General features: G+C 40.7%; 1 protein-coding gene across 5 annotated transcripts in view; it reads right to left on the reverse strand.

Annotated features, from left to right (window-relative positions):
• The window catches only part of HERC2 (HECT and RLD domain containing E3 ubiquitin protein ligase 2), a 94776-nt gene that overhangs the window by 71650 nt on the left and 1007 nt on the right, over positions 1 to 22119 (reverse strand). For 4 of the 5 annotated variants that reach the window (XM_035116815.3, XM_035116814.3, XM_035116812.3 and 1 more), the window contains exons 2-14: positions 21440 to 21551; positions 15862 to 15976; positions 13541 to 13678; positions 7154 to 7373; positions 6687 to 6787; positions 5440 to 5596; positions 4523 to 4633; positions 4166 to 4337; positions 3783 to 3956; positions 2861 to 3049; positions 1590 to 1741; positions 374 to 531; positions 153 to 266 (exon numbers count right to left, since the gene is read on the reverse strand). In XM_035116815.3, the coding sequence (XP_034972706.1) occupies positions 153 to 266; positions 374 to 531; positions 1590 to 1741; positions 2861 to 3049; positions 3783 to 3956; positions 4166 to 4337; positions 4523 to 4633; positions 5440 to 5596; positions 6687 to 6787; positions 7154 to 7373; positions 13541 to 13678; positions 15862 to 15976; positions 21440 to 21511 (1873 nt within the window). In that variant the 5' untranslated portion in view covers positions 21512 to 21551. The remainder of the gene's footprint in view (positions 1 to 152; positions 267 to 373; positions 532 to 1589; positions 1742 to 2860; positions 3050 to 3782; positions 3957 to 4165; positions 4338 to 4522; positions 4634 to 5439; positions 5597 to 6686; positions 6788 to 7153; positions 7374 to 13540; positions 13679 to 15861; positions 15977 to 21439; positions 21552 to 22119) is intronic. The other variant, XM_035116816.3, reaches the window with a different exon arrangement.

The following is a 22119-nucleotide window of genomic DNA, read 5'->3' on the forward strand; positions in this document are numbered from 1 at the left end:
TTTGGCTAACAATTTTATTAACACTTGGGCACACAGTTCAAGCTAGCACACAAATACAAACAGAAACAAGAAAGAGACACATGGCTTCCCAAATATCCCAAGTGTAACTAAAAGCTGGTAAGTCTAATTATGCTATTGGCTGTTCCACTAACCATTTTCAGTCACAGCCAGAGTCTGAGCATCGCCACTCCCACAAGAGACATCAATGACTTTCAGTCCTTTCAGCCCAGTAACCAACATTGGGATCGTCTGGTCTTCACTGGAGCCTTTGAAACAAAATAAAAATTAGATGCTTCTGTGCTAGATATATACCAAGTCTAGTTTAAACCTTGGGGCTTCGCAACAAACAGGCTAAAGAAAGAAAAGCACATACCATGACCTAGCCTGCCATAGTTTCCTCGCCCCCATGTGTACAGCTCTCCTTCAGCAGTGATGGCAGCACTATAGGTGCTTCCACAGGCAATGTGTACAACATGCTTTCCAGCCTGTTTCCCAGACAAAGCAGAAATCATCTTCGGTTCTTCTAAAGGTCTGTGGGGAAGAGGGGGGGACCAGTAAAGCATTGAAAGTCATTATTGTAAGAAGGCAATATATACTATGTACACAGTGCCAGGTACAGAAAAATCAACCCACCCCAATTTCCAGTGACGTCTGAACCAGGCCAGGCCAATGAGATGCCCAGACAAATGGGCCATAAACAAGTCTCGTGCTTGCATAGGGAGTCTCTTTTCACTGAAATCCAGAAGATTTCACTTAAACATAGTTTCCCATTATGTCTGAACCAAGAAACTATGGTACCTGGGTTCAGAACAAGCAAGGATTCTAGCTTGTTCCAAACCCAGGAAGCATCATTTCATGGATTGGATGTAACAGAAAAACACAATTGACTGAAGACTCTTGAGATTAAACATAGTGTGCAGAGAAGGGAGCAAGTTTTAGAGTGAGGCCAAATTCAAATTCCTACTCAATCTTGGGCCAGTCACTCAGCCTCAGCCTGAAATACCTCACAGAGTCTATATGAAAATAAATGGGGGGGGAACCCCATGGAGCTTCATGGAGAAAAGGCAGAATAGAAATATAATTAACAAATATTAAGGAAGGGAGGGAGGGAGGGAGGAGGGAGGGAAGGAAGGAAGGAAGCCAAAGGTGGTATCAGAACAACCCATGAATGCAGAACTATCAAGCTGAAATATCAACTAAGCCATCAAAATCACTTAGTCATACACACATACAAACATACATTCATTCATTCACTCACTCTCTATCTGGCTAGCTGTCTTCCAGACTGTTACCTCTTCTCTACAAAGAAAATAGAAATTTGATAGCTACTGGATTATTGAACCATTCAGAATGAAGGCTTCCTGGCGAGTCTACTGTAGATCAATATGCATCAGAACCACAAAATAAAGAGACAGCTGCAATTTAGCATGCTCAATACAGAAAAGAAACGGGGAAAGGGGTGATGGGGGGGGCAAGTGAAATGAAGTTTTAAAAGGAATGCCACCCAATTCACAGCAGAAGCAGAACAAATATCCTACTCTATTTTATTTCATTATACATATAAGTCATCAGCATCCTAGGATACTTACACAGTGTCTCCATGGCCGAGTCGCCCACCATCTCCACACCCCCAAGAGAAAACTTCGCCACTTGCTGCCAGGGCAAGGTAGTGGTGGCCATCTGAATGTGCGGCAATCTTGACAATGTTTCTAGAAGCAAGACTCTGCACCAGCTGAGGTCCCTATGAAGTTCAACAACAACTCAACATGCATACATGTTACGACTTACAGAAAAAATGGAAGCAAACGGACGAGCATTAAGAAACCTTATACAAAGAAGTTATAGGTCATATCTTTTTTTGGTTTTGGTTTTTTAGAAAATGAGTTTCAATTGAATTAATAAGGCAAGAAGTTTCAATAGCTGAACGTTCTGAGAAACTATTATATTTAGAAACCTTAAGATCCAAACTACATGGGAAATCCATGAACCCAGGCCTCAAACTGGATCAGGACTGCACCCACTGGGGGATATTGTTTGTTTCTTTCCCTCTGAACTGCTTCCCCTATTTCACTCCTGCTATTCACCAACTTATGAGAAGACAAGCCGGAGGCCTTTTTGTTGGGACTCTTAGACAAAGAAATAGCAAAAACTGACCAAAATTTCTTTTTGTACGCCACTACGGCGGCAAGAATTCTAATAGCCCAGAAATGGAAAATTAATGAAATGCCATCAATTAATGAGTGGCAGTCGAAAATTCTGGAATCCCTCTGAACTGCTTCCCCTATTTCACTCCTGCTATTCACCAACTTATGAGAAGACAGGTATATATAGTATTGCATCTTTGATCCTTCCCATAGCTAAAAGTAGAGTACTGGTGGCAGCAGGAGGGTTTAACTTAACTGGAAAGTGAAGGGGAAGCTTACACCTCCTCCCACAAACCAACTGGGAGACTGGAGATGCATGAAGGTAATAAATAAATAAATAATAGTAATAATAATAATGGTATTGGTAATAATGTACACTTCTTCCACATCATGTCAAGCTTGGAAGGAAGGAAGAAAACACATCCACTGATCAAAATCAGCTTTGCAAAAGGCATTTCATACACTCAATTACAAAGGCAGAAGTGGTACAGTAAGCTGTGCCCAGGAAACAGTTCAGGGCAGCATTCATTAACACCAGAAATGAAACACTAGTGTTTGTTTAAAAACAGATATGAATACTGCATTGCCAGGAAAAGTGGAAAAAAGGAGATTTTGCTATCATGAGCTCCACCATACCTGCAACAAGAACATTATTTTAATAGCTACAGTTATTTTTTTAAAATAAATAAATTAGGAAGTAATCAGAAGTCACCTACCAGTGTATCACTATTGTATGCTTGTGTGTAAACACGTCCATTTCTGGATAAGATTAAGAAGCGCTTTTCTGCGCAAGCAACTTGAATCACTCCAAGATTGGCAAGTCCTTCGCACTGAATTGGACCACTCACGTTGGCATAATATTTCCATCCTATTAAACCCCACGCAATAACTTCTTGCAAAGAGCCCTGGAAAGCAATTCATAATTTAAGAACTTTTATCAAACATCTGTCTAAACTTAGAATCTCTAGAAATTACAATGCTTCAACTAATTTTTCAACTGGCTCCAGATTTATGGACTCAAAGCTACCTAAAGAAAACAGAGAATGTAAGTAAATATTGTTTTGTTTTTTAAAGTTGGTGAAAGCTTTGGAACAACAGATAAAAGATTTAAAGTATTTGCACTGTGTTAGTTCAATTTAATTGCTTTAGATGTACTTCGCAATAGCATTTTACTCTCTGGAAATTGGTATGCACATTTAAAAACTTGATGACACTGTTAAGCTACAAGGGGCCATATTTGATTGCTTTGTCTATCTATTAGGATTTGGAAGGGAAGCAGGCAGAGATTCAACCCATACTTCAGCACTTCCAAGCCTTTTCAATGCCATCCCTCATTCACTCTAGTCCCTCAACCTTCTCCAGAAAACTATGAGACCCTCCAATGCGGAACGATCAGCAGCAGAACAAGAAATTCAAGGAGCTTTCTATGCTGTGTGACAAACTAATTTGGAAGCTACAAAAGCAGGTTCTGGTAGCAGAAGCCAGATGCTCAAAGTAAAAAAAAAAGTCACTGGGCTAAACTGAGCCCCTTGCATGGCCATAAGCGCCTCTTGAGATCCCAATCAGATTTGTAAAGTTTTAATATACCAGTTAACTTTATCCACAGAAAGCTGTTAGTAGACAGCATATGCAAGTTACCTTATGTGATGTTGGAGAACTGCACTGTGGAGGCATACAGGGAGTAGCCAGGCGGTCTAAGTGAGCCATAATCACAACTGCAGTTTGCCTTAAATCAATGGCCAGCTCATTGTCCTGTGGCAATATTAGATACCTTAGGAAGTTTTCATTTGGACTCAACGGGTAGGACAGCATCTAAAGCAAAAATGAAAAGTTAGCTAGATAGCTCAGTTGGCTAGAGTGTGGTGCTGATAATGCCAAGGCTGCAGGTTCGGTATCCCCGACCCCGTAAAGGAAAGCTACATAAATACATTCCCTTAACATCAATTAAATATTGTTCCACATTGCACAGGTCTGGGTGTGCAGACTCACAGGCTAAATGAACTCATCATAAAAGTACATACCTGAAGTTCTTCTTCGGTATTGCTGATCTCTTTATTGCAAATGATGCTCTGAAACCTTTGCAGCAAAGGAAGGAGGGGGGCACTGGTTCCCTGCGCTGATCGCTCATTATCCGTTTCCCGTGTACCACTGTCCCAGAGTTGGAGCAATAGCATGACAGCAGACAACATTTGGCTGAGAGGGGGAGGGAAACGACCAAAGTTGGAAATGTTGTAGAAGAAACCTCACATTGCTACCATTTTCACCTTGCTCATATTTCACGAAGAACTCCCCACTGCTAACAATGGTGAAATCAAGACTGTAGCGTTGATGTAACTTATGAACAGATTTTGAACTTATGACATCCTTGCATTACTCACCTTAGTGTGCCTCTCTGGACAGCCAATTCTAGTAGTATAGCAAGTGCTAAGTGCTGGTCTTGCAACGGAATGTTTCCAGATCCTTTTGTTCCTGGAGCTCCATGGATGTCCCTAATTTAAAAGCAGAAAAAATTAAAAGGTAAATATTCCAATATATGAAAGTAAAAAACCAGTTTGTATTCCGTGCTTTGACAAAAGACACCTTTCTCAGCATAATTAAGTGACTTTACTGATTTTATTCTTTCCCAGTTTAGAGAAAGGGCCATAACTCAGCCCATGGAGCACATACAGCAGGCCCAAGGTTCAATCCTGGCATTCATCATGTACCAAAAGGAAATATGCTTCTTCAACACCCGGGAAAGCCACTGCCAGTCATTGTAGGCAATACTGAATCAGATGGATTAAAGGTCTGATTTGGTGTAAGGCAGGTGTTTTTTTCATTCCTCCATTACTAATTTCTTTATACGCAAACTTTAAATGCAGCAAGGCTATTACTCCACATTGACCTGTGTTTAGAAATATATATATATATATTTATCTTCTATGAATAAGCCAAGGGTACGCCATTTTAAAAAGAAAGAAGTATAAGCCATAGTTTATATTCATCGTATTGCCGTTTCAAGACATTAAAAAAGTGATGCCCAAATGCTTAACTCTAGTTTCCTTATAGAGATCATAGAATTGTAGAGTTGGAAGGGACCCCGAGGATCATCTAGTCCAACCCCCTGCAATGCAGGAATATGCAGCAGTCCCATACAGGGACTGAACCTACAACCTTGGAGTTATCAGCACTGTGCTCTAACCAACTGAGCTATCTAGGTATTCAAGAAAAGAACACAGGAACTATTGTTCAGTGTGAAACCTTGAATGTGGCTTAAAAAAAAAAAGTTCAAGCACTCTTTTAGAGAAAGACTTACCCAGTTACAACAGACCTTAGAAATTTGGTTGCTCGCTCCACAACTTCCAGCCATACAGATGATACTGTTCCTTCATCAAAGAGGGATGCTTCTGGCAATGCTCGTAGGGCATCAAGGGATTCTTGTAGCAGTTCACTGCAAAGATCTGCATCCTCACCTAACAACATTAGCCATGTTAGGGTGTTTCGTAGTACAGTGCAATTCAGGTTAATGGCAATCCCTCACAACTGATCTGCACATAAAGGTAAAGGTAAAGGCGCCCCTGACCATCAGGTCCAGTCGTGTCCAACTCTGGGGTTGCGGCGCTCATCTCACTCTATAGGCCGAGGGAGCCGGCGTTTGTCCGCAGACAGCTTCCGGGTCATGTGGCCAGCATGACAAAGCTGCTTCTGGTGAACCTTCTCGCCGGAGCGGTCCCTATTTATCTACTTGGACTTTGATGTTCTTTCGAACTTCTAGGTGGGCAGGAGCTGGGACAGAGCAATGGGAGCTCACCCTGTTGCAGGGATTCGAACCGCCGACCTTCTGATCAGCAAGCCCTAGACTCTGTGGTTTAACCCACAGCGCCACCTGGGCCCACATACATAGATCTGCACATACACAGTGGAAATCCAGACCATAAACTGAATTGCCACATCATTGCTATAACCCTGCATCTATAAAATGGAAGTAATAGAAACCTTCTTTCCGGGAAGCTGAGAAAATGAAGATCACCCACAAACCACTTTGCAAACAAGGCTAAGGAGCCAAAGTAACCAGTTCCGCATATGCAAGGCTTGTGCTTGTCAAAGCAGAACTGTAGCTCAATGGTAGAGCTTCTACTCCGCATGCATAAGGTCCCAGGTTCAATTGCCAGCATGTTTGGGCCGGGCTGGGAGAGAACCCCATCTGAAACCCTGGACAGCTGCTGCTAGACAACACTGAGCTAGATGGATAACTGGTCTGACTCAATTTTAAGTCCGCTTCCTCTGTTCCTATACTCATTCTGCAACTTGAGAGATGTCCCCAAACCAGCAGACTTATGAGTGCACAACTTCTCAAGTAGTCATCATTCAGTGTCTGCTAATGAGAATGAACTTAACTGGGGGTAAATCTGATTAACACAATGGAAATTACTCTGAGTAGATGATAGACTGACACAGACAGACAGACATAGATAGCCCTGAAAAATACCTAAATGCAACACAACAGTTAGATGGCAAAATGTTTACCAGCCTAATAAGATACACAGCATCTTCCAACAATACCTGATCTCCAAGCTCTCCGAAGGAATGCAAAGGCAAACGAAAGGGCAGCTCTGGATCCTACACGGGCAAGACCTTCTACTCCTTTGCCTACAGGTCTGGGACTGTAACCAGCAAAAAGATGATTAGAGAATAATGTACCTCTTGCTTAAAACTAAGCGTCTATACAAATGTTCTTCAAAATGTTAAGACCCAGAAATCAATCCTGACTACCCCAAAATATCCAAACAGTGCACTAACATCTTTGGTATATGGCCAGGAAACTGCCGCTCTACCACTCTGCAACCAATTTGGTTTCAACAGCTCCCTAACACATTAATATTCTTGTCCATACAAAAAGAAAGATTATAAGCAGCGGATATTTCCCCACACTGAGGAACCAAAACTGTAGCGAAATAGTAACCAATAAGTGATGGGGAAAAGGCAGGCAATACTACAAGGGGAAGAGATTTCTTTGAGAAAGACACTACCTTTTCTTGTCCACTGCAGGCAGGGGGAGATTGCTGCTCTTCCACTTAACCTTGACATTCTCCTGAAGAACAGTCCTATTTAATGCAATAAAATAGCGCTCTAAGATAGCAAGCCTCTGCTTCAGCTTCAGAGCAGAGAGTGTGGTGGTGGCTGTTTTCTTGGCTAGAGCTTGCTGCTCCTTCACAAGTACATAAAGGCACTCTTTAAGCTCATTCGCATCTAGAAGAAACAGAAGAACTATATTACTCATCTGAAACATTCAGCGTGATGCATACAACTGATTTATGGCAAAGGAAAGAAATAAGACACCCTCCGTTTTACAAACAGCAATTTTCCACATTTGATGTGCAATGCTGTATACAGTACAGCCAAGATTCTGAAAGGGCACATACTTCATTATTTTCATTTATATCCTACATTTCTTCCAGCAAGGTGAAACACAGGAAGTTATGAGACATTTTTCATTTAGGCACTGGCCAGATGCAAACCTGCTTAGCTTCAGCATCTGCCTTCATTAAATAGTAACATGCCTGAAATACTACTCACTCCTTAATAAAAAGGATTACACAAATCTCAAGAGAAAATTTCAATACGACTCCATGTATATTTGGGAATATGTGAATAGATGTTGCATGACTTACTTTACATGCACTCCCCAATTAATCTTAATCGTAGGTACTGAACGGCTGGATGAGTCAGGTATAGTAACTGTCTTTCATATTAGCTAACCACCACCCCCATCTAGACAAATTAAGAAGTATATTTTAATAGCTCCTATGAACACCAAACACACTAGAGATCTGCTCCCCATTAGTGACAAGAAATCCACTCAAGACATAAGGATATCTGGCAGGCTCAAAGTACCAGAAAAACCACTACACAAGAACAAAAGCAATTTGTTTTGTTTGATTATCATTTTTATGCTTTCCCCAATCTATTACAGTTTGTTGATCTGGGCATTCAGGTACTTCAAACCCAGTAAAGGTAGTTTGCAAAACGCGTGCCATAGCGGTTCTTACTAGTTTAACTAGAACATTAAGCATTTTAGCAAGGCAAGGAATGAGACTGGGCGACTTACAAGCAAGCTGCAGTGCCCCCTCTCCCACCTCAGAGTCATTGAGCCAAGTAGCACTGACTGGGTAGGCAGAAATGTGGGCCTAATTCCCTGCCACAACCAGCAAGGACTTGTCATCTGCTCTCGAGGTGTCCCACAAGAATCTACTTGCTGTGTATCTTGCAGCACCCATGCTGCGACTTGGCCACCTGTGAGAAAATTTGCTTGTTCTTTTAAAGGGGTTGCTAAAGCAAAGCTGTTCACCCCTTCCAAGCAGTCGTTTAATGTGTTCACATTTATATTTTCGCTGCCATTGCCCGACTGCCCTGAATGGTATATATGAGCTACTATTCGAGAAGGAGGGACAAGAGGGCATACAGCTGGCCAGGACGCCAACACATGATGGGTGAGTGCAATTTTACCGTCAAGGCTGCTGCCATTTCAAATTTTTGCACTATAGCAAGCTGTAACAGCAAAGTTGGCCCTACTTCAAGTGGTATAATCTGAAACAAAAATAAGTCCAAATGGCATTTATATCAATTCCCAGGTGCTCTTCAATGTAGATACTGAATGACTGATCAATTTCAATTCAGCAATGACACACACAGTAAATCCTTAAGACTAGACCTTTCTCATTTCACTTATGATTTCTGTTTGTCACCATCTCCTCCAGCATTCAAGCACTCTAAAATTACACAGCAGGTTCTTTATCACTGGCAGACACTAAAAGACACTGCTAAGAGCCCTGCTTATGTGGGGACAATAAGCATTACTTGCATTTTATACGATGATGTTAATTATCTTAAGTTCTCTGTTACTTAAAAGGCAACTCTAAAAAGCTTCAGAACAGAGCCCATGATTGTAGACTACACAAACATATTCATAATTTAAGTTTAAACCTGAAGACGTTACGGAAAAGAAACCAGAGGGGACTCGTCATTTATATATGAAGGCCAGCTCTCCCACCACCACCCCATTCTTAAGAAATAAATTAAAGAGAGACACGAGCTTCTGTTTCATTTAGTTTGACCCCAGAAGCACTTGCTATCGGAAAAACATTAAGCATGATTTTAGTTAATCCTGACCAACTGATCCATATTTTGGAAAAACTCCACACCTCAAAATATTAGTCTAGAACAGTTACATGATTCATCTGAAGCTAAAAATGAAACAATTAAAACTGCTTCTCTTGTAACTTTAAATATAGATCTTCAGATTACACAAATTATGTTTCCAAGGGGAATTTCCAGTCATGCTGATTGAGTTCTCTACCCAAATTTGTCAAGTGACTAAAGGATTTTAATCTCATTGTTCAACACCCAAGACTTATGCAATGCTGCTCATATTTCCTATCTTGTGAAACGAAGCAAACTATTCAATGTCAATTTATGCAGGGGAACCCTTGCAACAGGATTTTTCTGCTCAAGCAACTTTCAATTTGTCCTTTCCACTGCTGTGTTTAGGTATAGGCTGTGTCTTTTTACAACCGTGGCCCCAAAAATGAAACCAGAATTGTATACAGTACTCAGAATTATTAGCAGTCACATAAACCAGATTCCTGGATTCCAAGACACATGACTGAGCTTAATGGAAAGTACAAAATAAGGTGTGAGGCATCCACACTTCAACGAGATCAGGAAGAACGTGATATTTTCCTTGAATTTAGCATAGTAAACATTAAAACTGATGCAAATCCTTTGTAAGGGACATTTCAAAACATCCAGTGAAATTTAACTGTATGAAAGAACAGAGCCAGTTTATTTGTAGCCATAGCATCAGCAGACTATTTTGTAAACAGAATCCCAAGGGAACAGAGTGCAGCACATGGCATTCTGCATTTCTGCATGTCAGTGTTTCGTAACAGTAGATTCCTGTCCGGTATCAGCAGCAGGCCTGGGTTGCTTCAAATCTACTGCGAGCAGCCCAGCTGTATCAGCATTGGCTTGGCTTGCCCCCTCAAAAAACAAACAAACAACCCTATCCATTTACAGTATGCATTGAAAACATAGCTGCAAACGCCAGTCTCTACTCTCATGATTTTAGAAGCTATTTACAAGAGATTGCATCCTACTAAGTCATATTCAAAGTAGACCAATTGAAATCAATAGATTAATGCAATTCCACTGATTTCCAAAGGTCTACTCAAAGTATGACAAATCAGGTAAACCCTACCTGAAGTATCACCAACCATTTTCCAGGTCACTAAAGACCATCAAAGAGAAGCATGTTTCTTAGCTAAAGCAGGCATATCACTCCAGCATGGAGAAGAACTGTCACTACATTAAAACCCAGGCAAAAGTCTTAGACTTGTGTTGGTCAACCTTGGGTCCACAGCGGTTGCTCAGTTTTACAACTCCCATCATGCCCAGCCAACTTAGACAATAGTCAGGCATGATGGGACTTGTGGCCCAACACCTGGGTACTTGAGATGGAAGAACACTGCCTTAGACTATAACCTTTCTGAGAATTCAAATGCAGGTCAATTCAATGTAGTGGGCATCACCTGGCATACTACAGACACCAAGTGTTACATACTATTGTTACTCGAGAGCTCGATTCAGCTGGCACTCTGCACATGCCGCAGCAAAGTCCAGTGACTCCTTTCCCTTCAGTCAACTGGGGACTATGCAAGGAGTAGAAACCTTTGCAAGTTAACCAAGCAAGCAACCCTTGGCTGCCCTCACTGAAAAGAATTCACTTGTACTGTACTCATGGGATTGAAAGGTGCCTTCCCCAAATCCTCTCTGGAGGGTTGGAAAGAGTATACAAGGGGAGAAAAGGGGAGATCACTAAAAATCGGACATGCAGATATGCTTCCACTGACGGAACAATCTCCTTAGTGCTATGATGAATTCTATCCAATATTTTCAAAGCAGAGCTGCATAAACATCACAAGTGAAGCAGCCTCTACATTTGTTTTAGGAAGTGAAGAAAATGGACCGGTCCATACCATTGCAAGCTAATAATTGCTGACTCAAAGTTCCTGTGTGGTACACATAGGATGCCACACATAGGATTCCAAGCTCAAACTTTTCAGCACTTCAAAAGTGAACAGCAAAAGAAAAGCAATTCAATTTGTGTTAATTGCCTAAAAAAAAAAACCTGGCCCTACAACCTAGCTCAGGGGTCCCCAAACTTACCTTGCCGAGGGCTGCTGCCGCCAGCGCTGATCGTGCTGTGGGCCAGAGCACACACCCATACACGTGTGCATACGCGATTTCCGGCACACTTCCAGGTCGCCGGAACACTGGAAATAGCTTGTGTGCACGCGCCTAGGCCTCCTCCAGCCCGGAACGGCGCCGGAAATGACACTTGCGCATGCGCCCAAGCTATTTCCGACGCTCTGGTGACCCAGAAGTGGGCAGCGGCAGCAGGCGGCGGGGGTCGCCGGGGGCCACATAAAAGAGTCTTGGCGGCCACATCCAGCCCCTGGGCCTTAGTTTGGGGAAGCCTGACCTACCTAAAGCCCAGAGTACAACATGCCCATTTCCTAGCAACAGAGCACAAAAAAATTACATAAATTACTTAAATAGCTACTGTATTAGTAGTAGCAAGTGAGTTTGGACTTTTAAATGGCAGCGGTGAGAATTGGATAATTTCACTTCAACATAATGTATTTGTATTGAATACTTTAATTGATGTGCTTTGTCATACTAGAATTATTTAGTCCTACCTACCTCTGACATCAGATTAGTATTTTTTTTACAAACAACAACAACACTATGTATCCTATTCCTGAGCAAGATAAAATAATAAAATAATTTAATTGGGAAAATAATGCAGTTTAATTCATAAATTTGTTCTTAGTGACCATGTATTTTTATATAAGCTGTTTTTAACTGGGATTCCAATTCTAAAAAACATTTACTTGACCCCACTGGTTGTAGTAGAAATTGTAGCTCCAATCTATTGAATATAGGCTACCTTGAAATTGCTTCAAGGCCAATAATGTGAGATGAGCACGCAACCCCAGAGTCGGTCATGACTGGACCTAATGGTCCCTTTACCTTTTTAACCTTAAAATACAGTATTTCAATTACAGCTGGTATGCTAATTGCTTACAATGCCTTCATAGAACTACTTTGTTAAAATGGGGCGCTTACAGTGATTTCCTGATATGTACTATTTGTTTTGTTTAGCAACAGGAAGAGAAACCAAAATAGTATGTAGCCAAAAGAAAGCCCACTTCTATCCTGTCAAATCGAAGACTTCATGAGCTGCTGTGTTGCAACACTATCAACAAAACCTGCATTTTATTAACAAAACCAATTCTGACTATGTAGCCATGTACTGAGAATTTTATCTCCACTGTACTGCCATTAAATCCTGCAGAGAAGTAAAACACTGAGCTCAGACCCATTTTTGTCATTTCATCAGGTAGCAAGGGCTTTTCCCAAAACTGTCATTGTTGAACTACTATTAACGGCAACTTGGACACCACAAAACTGATCATGCAATAATATCTGCTGCTAGTACTACTCCTTCAAAGTCGACGATCACCTTTCCTTGCTAACTTGTACATGAAGCCGTTTTACAGGAAGTATGTTATCAAGTAGTCTCTTTCATAAAAGATATACGTAAAGTTGATGCCCTTAGGACTCAGTAAAACCAAAGTGCTTTTTAACAGAGAAGTAAACTAGTTTAAAAAGTAGCAAAAAAAAAAAACCTTTAGGGAAAAGGCCTTCACAGGTTGTCTTAGGTGGCAGTTTTAAGCAAGACTGGAGACTTGACTGTTACAATAGGTCTTGGTTCAGGCCATATCTCAAGAGTTCAAGATGATACGGTACTCACATCAGGGTCTTAAGGCATACCAGCCCCTTGATTACCTGTTCACTCATCAGACAGAATCCTAAAACATCTCACCCTGGCAACAAGACCACATAGTTCAATGCTTCCAGAAATCTCGGCCAAGTCATAACTGAAACGCCCCAGAGCTGAGCAACCAAATTGCTGTCTACTTAAATAAAGGAGAAGAAGCTTTAATTTTATTCAAACAACTGTCAGTGCCAAGGACTGTCTGCATCCCTTCTGCTACCTCTCATCACTCCCAACTGCCAATTGACAGCCAGTTGTCAATTTTCTGTTTTGTATTGATTTATAAATCTCTTTGCACAACACCAACAGTATTAGCTGCCTTCTGCATATTAAATGAAGATGTATAGAAGTTTGTAAATTAAAGGTGTTTTTTTTAATGGTCCAGTAAAAACTTATCAGCAAAATCCGAAGACTTTATTAAGAAACAAGTGACCTTTGTGACATACATACTGGGCACCATATCACACAGTAATACAACAGTAAATTCCATGTTGAAAGAAAACCAGAAAGACCTTACCTGGCTGCTTGCCCCAAACCCAACTTTCAACAATTGATTTGGCTCTATATGTAGGTAATGGTGCATCTTCTTCATCTTTCCTCTCTTTGTCATTCTGATCGTCTTTCTTTGATCCAGACTGACCTTCAATGCTTTCATCTATAGAACAAACAAAAAAAAAGAACATAAATGCAACGGAGTAAATCATTTTTGTAAAGCCATTCCTTTTGCATAAAAATTCTGAGCCCCAGTACTGAATAAGGTCATCTTATGCTCTCAGATGCACTCTAATATTATAGTTATATGGAGAAGAAAAGAAAACACTAACGACTGGCACAGGTGTTATAGCTCTTGTTTTACTGGGTCACATTGTGACCTCTTCTACTTAGAAACCCGAGGCTTCATTGGCCTAGTTTGCATGTCACATTAAACCACAGTTTAAAACAAATGATGGTTTAATGAGAAAGACTTGCTTCTCTCCTCTTCTTGCTGGTAATGTCACAGGCAAGACAAGCCAGAGCATGGTTTGTCATGTTGCTCCAACCCAAGCTCATGATTTGCTGCACCAAAAAACTGCAACAATAATAATAAGTTGTTGTTGTTGTTGTTGTTGCTGTTGTTGTTGTTATATTTATACCCCAACCATCTGGCTAGGTTTCCATAGCCACTCTGGGCAGCTTACAGCATATATATATAAAATTATAGCACATCAGACATTAAAAATTTCCTGATACTGTAAGCAAAGAACAAACCTTGGTTACTGGTTGTGGGTTTTGGGGGTTAAGAAACCACAAGACCCAGTTGGTTTTGAAACCGAGGCTGCCATCAAAAGTAGTTTGCAATATGGCATGGGGGGATCTGCTCCTTCACCCACACACAAAGGCAGAAGATTATACTGGACTACTTGCAAATCATTTTGATCTTGGGTAGTATAAATTACTGCAGATAGGCATAAATTCATAATGCAATGACAATGACATTACCATATCATGTACAGCTACAAACATATATGACACTAGGAAAGAAAATTCTTTTACTTCAGTTCCCAGAAAAAAATTACCACAATCAGAAATACTGAAGACGTTTGTCGGAATTATAATGTTTAGAAATGATAAACCATGATAATGAGTAGGAATGCACTTCTTACTGGCAAAGGAGGTGTTTGGGTTTTTTTAAATTTAACCTCTACATAAAGGGCAAAATAGCAGTTCTATTCTATTGCCAAAATGTTAATAGCATCATTCCCAGAAAGGATTTATTTCTGATCAAAAACTTGGTATGCCCCCTCACCACATGAGTTAATATGCTCTTAAATCATAGTTATACCATTTGTCATTACAGTCATAATAGTGCAAGCATTTAAGGGATTAGTAACTGAAGGACAAGTCTTCAGGACATACTACTTAGCCTGCCAAGTTCAGATTCTGAAAAATTCAGTAGGCTTGCTTGCCAATGATGTTGGTATGGATCTGAGAAATGAAACAGTACTGTGGGCATGCTTCAGTAAAGTTTATCTCACATAAGTCTAACTTAAATGAGCATACTTTCTATTTTATGCAGCAGCATCTTACCCACTTTGATCTGCAAATCACATTAGTTGATAAAGCTCTGATACAAACTGTGTAACTTGATGTACGTTTACTCAAACGTCCCATTTATTTCAGTGGGGCTTACTCCCACACAAGTGAGCACAGGATTGCAGTCTTAATCTTATACTGTTGTCAGAAAGGGGATTTCAACTCTGTCTCAACACCCAATAGATAGATAGATAGATAGATAGATAGATAGATAGATAGATAGATAGCCAGATGATTGATATCTCAGATAAGATTTAACTAAGTTCTACTCAGATAGACCGACTAAAATTAATAACCATGACAATTCAGTCTGCTCTGAATACACCTTAGTTGAATGCCCCCCCCCTAGATTTCCAACATTTTAAAGCAATGACAGACACAAAAAAAACCTTGAGGAAACTGTGCCTTTACATCAAGCACTGCATCTCTACATCCCGTTAATAATATACCTACCCTCTTCCCAATAATGTTTGGATATGCTTTACAGAAATAGTATTTTGCAATGGGACCTAACACAAAGCATTATACTAAACACTGTTGTCATTCATTAGAAATGTCAAGCTCTTCAAACTAAAAAGTTATGGTTGGCATGCATACCAAAAGTAAGAGATGGATTACAAAGCCACCATACAAAGAGTGCAACATAGGTTGCAGGAAGGCATAGCCCCCAAACCCTTTGAATTCATTACAAATAAACCCTCAATAAAAATTTAGGCACATTTGTCTTTACTGAACTATACAGATACACAACACAATGAAACCCACCTTTCCGTGGAGAAGCTTCAGCATTTTGGGAGGGTTCTGTTCCAGTGTATACGATTTCCCCATCTTTGACCATTTCATTCCAAAGGCCACAGAGTCCATCTCGGGTGAAAGCAAGCTTTTAGAGGAAAAGGGGGGGGTGTGATATCATAAGCATGATGTTTTTTTACCCTTTCCACCAAATAGTGTTCAAGGTGACTAACAATGATGCAGACAATACCATAAAACAGCAAGAGAATAATAAAAAGGCACATAAAATCATCAATAAAAGCAACTGTTTTAAACTTTGTCTGCCTGCAATTCAAGGGGTTGGGAAGACATTTATCTATAGAAATTTAAAGATTCAAGTCTAGTGGGTATAGTTCCACCTCTCCTTTTGGACTAGCACCAAGAATTCAAGCATGCTAATGATTTGGATGAATACATCCAACCTAGACAATCTCCTGGCAAGGCTGCAACACAAATGCCTATGAGGGCCACTGCATGTGGCAATTTTGTTACACAGATTTTATCTGTGTGCAAGCAATTTCCGGCATTATGCAAATAGTACAGTGGTACCTCTGGTTGCGAACAGGATCCATTCCGAAGCCCCCTTGGCAACATGAGCAGTACACAACCTGCGTTAGCGCTTCTGCACACGTGCGGGTCACAATTCGACGCTTCTGCGCATGCGCGAACCGCCGAACCCGGAAGTAACCCGTTCCGTTACTTCTAGGTTAAGCACGTTCATAACCGGTGTTGTATGCAACCCACAGCATTCGTATCCAGAGGTATGACTGTACAAAACTCCAATGAATGACTTCCAGCGACTGATTTCCAGAGCAGGTCCAGTAGCAAAACGGACCCATGCACGCTCATCACATCACGTGGTATGGATAGCATAAATATGAGATACACAGAATGTCCTACACCAGCAGTTCCCAATTGGTGGTCCGTGGACTCCAGGGGGTTTATGTAACCCACCCAGGGGGTTCATGGCACACACCCAGCAATTGTCTGGGATATCCCATTTTGGGGGTCTGTGCTCTCACTCAGCACGGCGCCCCAAAACATGAGAAATTGCAGCTAGATGCACATCTCATGTGAGACCATGGCACCCAAAAATGCACATCCCAGTTTTGTACTGGAACATATTAGAGGGCATGGTGGAACCATTCACATAACAAAAACTACCAAAGAGATAACAACATTTTCAAAAGTAGGGGGTCCATGACTCGGCTTTGAAAAACAGGGCTCCGCAGTACTTAGCTAATTGGGAGCAACTGCCCTACACACAAGAAAATTACACGTCAGAAATATGTATAGGATATAGCCTTTTCCACTGTAACAAATAAATCCACAAAAATTATCAGCCCACCTTCTCACTTGTTTGCAACACACTGCTAGCCTGAAAGAGAAACAAATCTCTTCCTATTTACAAAAGCTGCTTTTACCTGGTCACCTTGCTCATGGAGGGAATCTAGAAGTCAAGCCTCTCAATACTCAAAGAACATTAAAGCTTTCTACAATGAGAATAAGCTCATTAGGCATCACTGTTCTAACATTTTTAGAGCCTATGATACAAGACGGATACAAAGTTTAGAATCCTGAATGGTTACATTTCGAAAACAAGGCTACAGTATAGTAAAATAAGTTAAATTTAGAACTGAGCTGTCAATCTACACCACAGGAGTCATCAGCGTTCCACTAACCTCAGCGATATGAGGAATTTAAAAATAAATGTGTTATGGTAGATGTAGCAGCAGCTAAGCTTACTTTTGCAAGCAGCAAATGAGGTGATAAACCTGTGTCTCAAGTGTACCACCAGTGTGCAGATGAAGGCTCCCATAATTGAAAGCATCCCCACCCCCTCAAAAAACGTACAAAGTGAATGGGGACAATATCCATAATAGGGAGAACCAAAATTCATACAACCATTCTCACACACAATCATGCCCCCCCTGCTCACTCACTCTTTCTCTCTCTCTCACACACACACACACAATACACAAATGAATTTACTCATTTTCTCTCCCTTGAGAAATGTGAGTTCTTCACTTTCTCTCTGAGCTGAGAAAGGGAATTGTTTCAGAGCCAGATTGCAAACCACTTAGGTTGCAACAAAGGTCAATTGAAAAATGGTCCCCCTGACTAAATCAAGCCATCAATTGCATGCAGAGGCCTCATGCTCCATTGACTTGCAAGCACCTTTAAATGATAAAAAAATTAAAATTAAAATTAAAAAACAGACACAAGAAGTAAACCTACATTAGAGCAGGGACTTCTGTCTTTGAAGGTAACATCTGGGTTTTATTTCAACCCCCTTGGGTAACAAACAAACACACATATGCCACAGATACATTGCAACAGTTTGTTGTGAGGCCCTGCATGTTCACCCCTATTACTTAACCACATTGCAATAGCTTCAGCTTTATTTTTCAAGGGTTTTATACTTCCTAGTGCATTTGAGAAATAAGAAATGTTGTTTCTTCTGCAGGAAACAGTGCAAGCGGTCAAACAGAAAAGCACAATATTTTAGATTAGTGTTTAGTCCATTCAAATGTAACACATTTGCCTATGGCTCTTCCCATATTAGCCATCCAAATCAACTTGAAATCAATTTTCTACATCATTTGTGAGCTTCTATCTACTGACTTGGTTGTCCAAAATTCATCCCTACCAGATAATTACAGTAGCTGGGCATTAAAGCTCTCTCCTGCTTAATGTAATAGATATATTGGCATCTCTATTCTTATTCAGGGACACATGGCCAAGCCTGCCTTAAGTTATGATGCAACTATTAGTCCTTTATAATCTTCAGCAGGTTGGTAATTAACCCACTTGTCTAGTCATCCACGATGGATGAAAATTTTCTGACCACCTTGAAGTAAATTACAGTGGATTAAGGCATATGCACCTCATTCTCCCTTCTAACATGAAAATGCTACAGGATCTTTAAAGCTAAGCGGCAAAATAAAAGTCTAACCCATTCATGGCTGTGAATGGGGCAGTGCATGCAATTCTGAGGCCACAAAGCAGATGAGTAAGTCCTATAGGATTGTGGCCTATAGTCTCAGACTGCACAGTAATGCATTTAATTCACTCCGTGATTTTTTGCATCTCCATTTGTCTATTTAAGACCAATCTGGGTTTTATTTAAGCGACGCAAATGCTTGCAGTTTAAAACCTACCAAGAAAGTAGCCCTCACCATATGGTAAGCTTGACTATATATCAGCAGTAGGCTCTCTTATTTGAGGAACATAGTACACTTCCATACAACAGGTCAAACTTGTTATTGTTGGCATCCCTCTGGTCTCGATAATTGGAGTGCGCCTTCAGGGGTGGAGTCAAACCACTGCATTAGCTGCACAAAAGTGACCTCCTCAGGGCACGAGCCTGGCCAGAGTATATGGAAGTCCTGAGCTGCCCACACAACAAGACCTCTCCCTCTCAGCCTCCAAAGCAGAGCAAGTGACCACCTCCCAAAGATATCCTGGAAGGCAGAGGAGGTTTAGGATCAGAGTTTTCATTCTCCTAGATGGGCTACCTTCCCAAGTTGACAAGCCTCATTTGCCCCTCACTTCTCTCTACAGCACGTGCAGAAACCGCCTTCTGATTGTTGAAACAACCACTGATCTTGTCCACTCAATATGCCACAGCTTGTCTTCACATACAGTCCCTAACTCACCGAGGGTTTGGAACCCATTGGCTACCCTGGTTTAGCCAGGGTGTGGCTGCTGTCGCATGGTGACAGCTTCTAGAAGCTACAGAGAAGAGCAGAGTGGAGGGAGGGGACCAAAGGTGGACATACTACCCCAGAAGAAGCACAACATGTCTCCCACTAGAGGTATTACTCCTCACCTAACACCCCACAGTTCCAACTCAGTATTATCTACTTCACTGGAATTGTTTATCCAGGATCTCTTTCACCACCTGCTTTTCCATCCTTCTTTCTACCTGGAGATACCAGAGACTGAACTTGGGATCTTCTGCACACAAAATATATAGTTTGTCATTTACCTAGTCTCTCATCTGACCTTTAATCTTCTTATCATCTCAAACACAAACCTGAAATCTAATAACAAATCTCAATGAACTTCCCACATCTCATTAATTTCAAGCTCACACTAATATATTCCTTCATAAACAAAAGAGATAAGGAGGACTCATTGTAAAACATTCTATCACTGAAAAAGGATTTGCTTCATCCCACGAGCCCAGCAAAGTGAAACCTTTCTCATTTTAGCTACCATAAAGTCATCGGGATGCTATAAAGCACAAAAATACATAGGACATCAATGAATTCTCTTTCATTCTCAAGCAGATCACACTAAACTTGATTTAAGAGTCAAAACCTACAGTTCGCATTCAGGACAGACATCACATTCAGACACCATTCAGGTTACAGTACACCCTGCATCCTTTATTAGAAGGAAAATTTCCTCCTATCCTGTCCACGATACATGGAAGCACTAAGTAGAAAGGACTATGGCAATTTATCCATCACGACTAAACAACAACAAAAGTGATGTCCATTGCTGTAGAAACTGACCCAGCCTCTACTCAGAAAGCGAAAAATGCATAGAATAGAGGAGCACAATGCAACTTTTAAGTTCTGCTCCACTCACCAGCACAACAAATTTAAAAAGCACTTGCCCAATCCCCAATCTCACTCTTCTAATTTTATGCAATGGGGGTGAGGAAAGGACTAAAAGAAGGGTTGTATCCAATAATGTATGAACAGAGTTCCATTTGTGCAACAGAACTTCCCCTTCCTCTCATCTCACGTGCCCCTGAATCTCCCCAAACCTCCTGGAGCAGATTCTGGGTGTGCACAGAAGGCAGCAGAGTAGGGAAAACCACATTGTACAAGTGGAAGTCTGCTGTGTGAGTGCAAAAACAGCACTGGATATAACCCAATGACTGTTACATGGAATATAATGAAACAATACAAATAAAAAAATAAAAACAGATATTCAGCAAGACTTTTATTATTGTGTAAATCCATAGCATTCCAGCCATCTCAGTTTTTGTCAAATTTTTAAGAAGACCAAATATCAACTAACACAGAAAGAGGGAGTCTCTAGTGGGGCAATATTCCACCTTTCTTAACCCATACAAATTCACAGCCCATCCAAGACTACCCAGTTCTAATGAGGATCACTCAAAAAGACTCCTGTTTAGACAGTTGAAGTCTCTTGCCACTAACTATTCATCAGATTTCCACAGTCTACAGTAGCATAGAGTTTCTATATATAAATCAAGTTAGCAGTACACCAAAACTATTTATAGTAATCTTATGGTGCATACCTTAAGATACCATCTACTTTAGAAAGAACTAGCCATTTGAAACATTCAGCAGAAAACATTGAATGTAATTAAATCCAGCTGTAAACAAAATTCTACATATCCAATATCACAAAAAGATATTTCACCTCTGTTGTGCAATTGTCAGGTCAGTAAGAAATTAACAAGTGAATTATACATAATCTCCTGGCTCTGTTTTTTAATTTTTTTTATTAGCAGAATAGATTGCATTGTGTTTGAACAGAGAGTATCAAGTTACACAGACACACATACACAGTAAAGAGGAGTTCTTACCTGTAAGTCTGTCTTCAGCCATTTGGAATCAAACCGGGTCTGAGCAGCCAGACAAAAAGATTCAGAAGACATCTTCCCTTTTCAAATCAGTCTTTTCAGCTGGCTGGACAACCTGTCACAAAATGTTTGTGTGTGTGTGTTACTAAAAGCAATGTAAATACAGTATCTACATATAACTGTATCTGCACACACACAACCATATGGTTTCCATCTTCCTTTAACAACCATTATTCACAGAAAGAGAAGACTCACTACAACAGGCTGGAGCTATGAAATACAAAGCATTTATAGGCAGGGAAACAAGAGCATTAATACTCTGTTTACAAGAGTGCTGTTTACACCATACAAGCCTCCTCCCAGACCAGAAGTCGAAAACATCCTCCGCTATTGCACCATGCTACACTATGAGAGACCTGTGCTGCTGCTATCATTCGGACTTGTGACTGGTGCATGAAATAAATAATTGATCTACGATTATACAAGCCAACCAACCCAAACCATTCATCCATCCACACCCTGAAAAAAGCATGTTGAAGGAGTAGTAAAGGGAGATAGCCAGTTTATATGGCAAGATGAAGAAAAAACTCTCCATGTCTCTCCTCCCACCCCTAATTATTTTCTGAACTACACCAATGAACTTCCATGACAAGCAGGACCTACTGTCACTATAAACACACATT

Source organism: Zootoca vivipara, chromosome 4 (genome assembly GCF_965207765.1).
Source record: "Zootoca vivipara chromosome 4, rZooViv2.hap1.1, whole genome shotgun sequence".
NCBI classification, from domain to species: Eukaryota; Metazoa; Chordata; class Lepidosauria; order Squamata; family Lacertidae; genus Zootoca; species Zootoca vivipara.